The sequence below is a fragment of the Chiloscyllium punctatum genome, chromosome 20, assembly GCF_047496795.1.
Source record: "Chiloscyllium punctatum isolate Juve2018m chromosome 20, sChiPun1.3, whole genome shotgun sequence".
Lineage (NCBI taxonomy): Eukaryota > Metazoa > Chordata > Chondrichthyes > Orectolobiformes > Hemiscylliidae > Chiloscyllium > Chiloscyllium punctatum.
Window position 1 is genome coordinate 9,715,705 of NC_092758.1, and position 6,261 is coordinate 9,721,965.

General features: G+C 43.4%; 1 protein-coding gene across 2 annotated transcripts in view; it reads right to left on the bottom strand.

Annotated features, from left to right (window-relative positions):
• hars (histidyl-tRNA synthetase) overlaps positions 1-5,113 on the bottom strand; it is a 31,875-nt gene extending 26,762 nt beyond the window's left edge. The window contains exon 1 of one of the 2 annotated variants that reach the window (XM_072590276.1): positions 4,936-5,113. In XM_072590276.1, the coding sequence (XP_072446377.1) occupies positions 4,936-5,025 (90 nt within the window). In that variant the 5' untranslated portion in view covers positions 5,026-5,113. The remainder of the gene's footprint in view (positions 1-4,935) is intronic. The other variant, XM_072590275.1, reaches the window with a different exon arrangement.
• Between the last annotated feature and the right edge of the window lie 1,148 nt (positions 5,114-6,261).

Below are 6,261 nucleotides of genomic sequence, written 5' to 3' on the forward strand. Positions count from 1 at the left end.
ATACTCTGACCAATAACGGAAAGCATACCAATCGCCTTCTTCACTATCCTATCTACCTGCAACTCTACTTTCAAGAAGCTATGAACCTGCACTCCAAGGTCTCTTTGTTCAGCAACACTCCTTAGGACCTTACCACTAAGCACATAGTCCTGCTAAGATCTGCTTTCTCAAAATACAGCACCTCGCATTTATCTATATTCCATTCCTCTCTTAGTCTTGATAAAATTAGATAAAGTCTAGTCTTGATAACTATAGATGTCAGTTATTCATCTTGTACATTATAATTAACATTGTATAAAGAATATTACACAGATCTCCGTGGGGAAGGTTATGCTGGATTGTAGAATTGCACTGTTTCTTATATACCTGCAATGTATATGCCTTCTAGCTATAATAGTTCAAAGAATGTGATCATCCACATTCACCAGAGTTTTATAAACCTACAAAAATGAAAAAGACACTAATCAACTCAGGTTCCAATACTGGGTAGCACCTTAGTAGAATTCTGCCATAATACTAACTGGAAAATACACCTGAAGCCATTGGGTTTCAAATTGAAATTGATTCTGGATCATGCAAGACGTTTTAATGTCTATGGGTAGAATAGTTTTTATTTGTCATTTCTACCATAGACAACTGACACAGTAAAAACGTGACAGTGTCCTCCAGGACCGAGGATGCTGCATGGACAGCACAAGCTACACAATCGTACATGGCATAAAGTGCAAAACATGCACGTTACAGTGTAATAGAAACATGATAAATAGTAGACATTTTCTAGTAGAAATTTGAAGTCGTGAAAAGATTTTCAGATGGGAAGGAATCTAATCATACTCTGTTAAGGAGCCTGATGGATTGGGGGAAGAAACTGTTGCCCAGTCTGGCCATGAGATACAGAATACTCCGGTATCTTCTGCCAGAAGACAGGAGGGAGAAGAGTTTGAGTGAGGGGTGTGTGTGGTCTTCCACAATGTTCTTAGCCTTTGTGCTGGACTTGTACAGTCCAGCGTGGCAGCAGGTGGAATTACAGTTCAATTAATGAAATCTGAAATACAAAGCTCATCTTACTGATGATTACTGCAAAATAATTATTGATTGTCATTAAAAATCCATCTGGTTCACTCTGGAAATCTCACCCAACTTGGCCTACATGTGACTCTGGAATCACTTTAATGTCAAGGCTTATAATGGTCCTCTGCAATAGCCTAACAAGCCACTCCGTTAAAGTGAAATTAGGTATGAGCATCAATCATTGGGCTTGTCAGCAATGCCCACATCCCATGAAAGAATAAAAATCTGTGATGATTTCGTTTCTACTGCCTGAGGCAATCTGAACTAATGTTACATCATGCAGTTACTGCCCCACCCAATCAATAAATAAATAGTATCAGGAAAAATTGCCGACAAATACATTACAACTTAATGTCATTCCAATAGAGTTTCTGTGAGCTTTTATGGCATTTTAATTTTTAAAAAGCTATGTACTATGTCTAGTGAGCACTGCTCAAAATAAATGTGGCTTTGCAGATTTAAACACAGCTGTATCTCAATTCAGCTCAATTAGTTTGCATTTCACCTGTAATTCTCATATACATTATGACAGGAAACATACTGTTTTCTATTAACTTTTTAAAAATTCATTCATGGGATGTGGGTGTCCAATTATAATTGGAGAAGGCGTTACTAGCTTTCTCATTCTGCATTTCAACTCACAGTATAAAATGGGTTACAATGCTTTTTTTAAAATCTTACTTATCCTAAAACCCAGATCCAAACCCCAGGGTCAGCACTTAGAAAACTTTTATCTCATTACATCATAAGCAATTTCAATGAGCTACAACACAGGGCAAAATGTTATCCAGCCTGCTCTCTGTAGCTTTCTCTGCTGTGTTGTCTTTCCAATTTTAACATTTCCTCTTTCCAATTAAGAAATGTTCTACAACAAAAGAAACCAGTTTTAAAAACAACACAACAATAGTGATAACTCTTTAAGGATAGAGACAGTGGGGAATAAACTGGACATCTGTGGCAAATCAAGAGCACTCCATGATAGCCTCTGAGATACTTGGATGCCAATCTGGATTGTTCTATTTCCAATTGTTTGCTACTTACAATAACAATGTCCCAGCTCAGGCAACTGTTGGAATCTATAACGTCAAAGTTATTCCAATGGGACAAAAAATATTCAAAAATGCTGTGTATGCCAGGTGTTTAATTGGAGCTTGCAAGGATAAGATTCATGTATTTTTATACAGCAAGGGGTAGCATAAAAAACGGAACAAAAGCAGGCAAGATGAGCTACAGCTGATTCATTACCAAATTGAACAAAACAGCAGTCCGGGGTGACTCAATGACCTATTCCTCTCTCTACTGCATTAAGAAATACTAAGATGACGGAATGTGGAGAGGAATCAGTTTTGCCTCTGTGCACTATGACTTTAAATTTCATTTCAGGATTGTCCCAACACATGTAGATTACAGTAAAGTAGAACCAAGCAGAGTCATTGGACTTGAAACATTTTACTTTCCACACATGGTGCCAGACCGACTGAGCGATTCAAGCACTTTCTATTTCAGATCTCCACCATCTCAGAGTCATAGAGATGTACAGCATGGAAACAGACCCCTCGGTCCAACCCATTCACGCCGATCAGATATCCCAACCCAATCTAGTCCCACCTGCCAACACCCGGCCCATATCCCTCCAAACCCTTCATATACCCATCCAAATGCCTCTTAAATGTTGCAATTCTACCAACCTCCACCACATCCTCTGGCAGCTCATTCTATACACGTACCACCCTCTGCGTGAACAAGTTGCCCCTTAGGTCTCTTTTATATCTTTCCCCTCTCACCTGAAACCTATGCCCTCTAGTACTGGACTCCCCGACCCCAAGGAAAAGACTTTGCCTATTTATCCTATCTATGCCCCTCATAATTTTGTAAACCTCTATAAGGTCACCCCTCAGCCTCCGACACTCCAGGGAAAACAGCCCCAGCCTGTTCAGCCTCTCCCTGTAGCTCAGATCCTCCAACCATGGCAACATCCTTGTAAATCTTTTCTGAACCCTTTCAAGTCTCACAACATCTTTCCGATAGGAAGGAGACCAGAATTGCATGCAATATTCCAACAGTGGCCTAACCAATGTCCTGTACAGCCACAACATGACCTCCCAACTCCTGTACTCAGTACTCTGACCAATAAAGAAAAGCATACCAAATGCCTTCTTCACTATCCTATCTACCTGCGACTCCACTTTCAAGGAGCTATGAACCTGCATTCCAAGGTCTCTTTGTTCTGCAACACTCTCTAGGATCTTACCATTAAGAGTATAAGTCTTGCTAAGATTTGCTTTCCCAAAATGCAGCACCTCTCATTTATCTGAATTAAACTCCATCTGCCATTTCTCAGCCCATTGGCCCATCTGGTCAAGATCCTGTTGTAATCTGATGTAAGCCTCTTCACTGTCCACTACACCTCCAATTTTGGTGTCATCTGCAAACTTACTAACTGTACCTCTTATGCTTGCATCCAAATAATTTATGTAAATGACAAAAAGTAGAGGGCCCAGCACTGATCCTTGTGGCACTTCACTGGTCACAGGCCTCCAGTCTGAAAAACAACCCTCCACCACCACCCTCTGTCTTCTACCTTTGAGCCAGTTCTGTATCCAAGTGGCCAGTTCTCCCTGTATTCCATGAGATCTAACCTTGCTAATCAGTCTCCCATGGGGAACCTTGTCGAACGCCTTACTGAAGTCCATATAGATGACATCTACTGCTCTGCCCTCATCAATCTTCTTTGTTACTTCTTCAAAAAATCATTCAAGTTTGTGTGACATGATTTCCCACGCACAAAGCCATGTTGACCATCCCGAATCAGTCCTTGCCTTTTCAAATACATGTACATCCTATCCCTCAGGATTTGCTCCAACAACTTGCCCCCTGGTCAGGCTCACTGGTCTATAATTCCCTGGCTTGTCCTTACCACCCTTCTTAAACAGTGGCACCACGTTTGCCAACCTCCAGTCTTCCAACACCTCACCTGTGACTATCGATGATACAAATATCTCAGCAAGAGGCCCAGCAATTACTTCGCTAGCTTCCCACAGAGTTCTCAGGTACACCTGATCAGGTCCTGGGGAGTTATCCACCGTTAACCATTTCAAGGCATTCAAGCACTTCCTCCTCTAATCTGCAGTATTTTGTTTTCATATTAGCCAATTTTACAAACAAGGAAGTCAGAAACTTTTGAATTACATGAATGCCGGCCATGATGGCACAGGGCAGTGGGGGAAAATCAAAGACGTTGCGACATGGGAATGCAGGCTACTGTTCAGGAATGGGAATAGAGTTTGTCCCCTGAATAGGGATAGGGTTCATTTCATCAGGAATAGAAAGTGTTCACTCCCCTGATTGGGAATAGGATTCACCCCGTCATCAGGAATGGGAACAGATTTCACCCCTTCATCAGGAAAGGGAATTGGAATAGGAATTACCCCTTCATCAGGAATGGGCACAGATTTCTCTCTTTCATCGGGAATGGGAATAGGAGTAGGAATCACCTCTGCATCAGGAATGGGTACAAAAGTTCACCCCATTATCAGGGATGTGAATGGTCACTCCTTCATCAGGAATGGGAATAGTGTTCACCTCCTCGTTAGGAATGAGTACAGATGTCATTCCCTCATCAGGAATGGGAATGGGAATGGGAATGGGAATAGGAATCACCCCCCCCTCCCCCTCATCAGGGATGAAAAGAGGGTCACTGACTGATCTTGCTGGGCCAGTCGTTTCCCTCAGTAGAGGCCGGGGGGTCAGTCCTAACTGTCCAGCTACCCCTCCCAGGGCTAAGGCCATTTCTCCCGGCTACAGCCGCCACTCGAGTCCGCGGATCCACAGGCCGCAGGAGCCGGATTTTATTAATAAGCCGACCTGGTCCGGAGGAGCTTGATCCGCCTTCAGTTTACGGACCAATTCGCCCTGCTGCTTCACCGCAAGCTCTAACGCTGCTCGGTCTGCCATGTTCTGAAGTGAAACAAAAACCGGTCAAACCGTCAACCGGCGCCGCGTGGAGCCGTCAATCACACAAACGCACGCCAGGCCCCGCCCATTTAAGCCAGACCCCGCCCAGGGGCAAACGGATCCCGCCCTGAACCACGGAGACACCGCCCGGTGACATACAGACACTGCTCTGAACCAATCAGACCACGCCCAGTAAAATACAGACCCCGCCCAGAATTACGTAACACCGACCAGAGACACAAAAACCCCCATCAGCACGCAGATCCCGCCCAGCGGCACCCAGACCCCGCCCAGTCACGCTCAGACCCCGCCCAAATATACGCCGATCCCGCCAACGAAACTTAAGCACCGCCCAAAACCACCCAGAATCCACCTACGGAACACAAACCACGCCCCATAAACACACACGGCCCCGCCTAACGGCCCCCAGACCCCGCCCAAACAATCAAGGCCCCGCCCATGAATCCCAAACACCGCTCCGGAGCACCAAGAACCCGCCCAGAAACCCCCAGTACCGCCCGGAGACACGCTGACCCTGTCTTGTACCGGCCCAAATAGACAACCCACCCCATACAGTGACTGTGTTGGATAAAGTCCAAAATCACACAACACCATGTTACAGTCCAACAGGTTTAAATAGAAGCACTAGCTTTTGGAGCGCTGCTCCTTCATCAGGTGGTTGTGGAGTACACAATTGTAAGACACAGAATTTATAACAAAAGTTTACAGTGTGATGTAACTGAAATTATACATTGAAAAATACGTTGATTGTTTAAGTCTCTCATCTGTTAGAATGACCATGTTAATTTCATTTCTTTCATATGTAAATCGCAAAACAGTTTTAAAAAAATTACATTCTCAAGTGAACTTTGACAATTATTGGGTATTAGCACCTCTGTGTGCTGCTGTCTGTGCCATAATGTTTAGACTGATTCTAATCTAGAAAAATGAATTAACAGAATCTTACATGGATTCATGCAGTTTTTGAGCAAAGTACAGTGTAACTCTGCAAGTACAAATTCACCCCACAAACTTATAAATGAACAATCAAGGTATTTTTCAATGTATAATTTCAGTTACATCACACTGTAAACTTTTGCTATAAATTCTGTGTCTTACAATCGTGTACTCCACAACCACCTGAAGAAGGAGCAGTGCTCCGAAAGCTAGTGCTTCCAATTAAACCTGTTGGACTATAACCTGGTGTTGTGTGATTTGTAACTTTGTACACCCCAG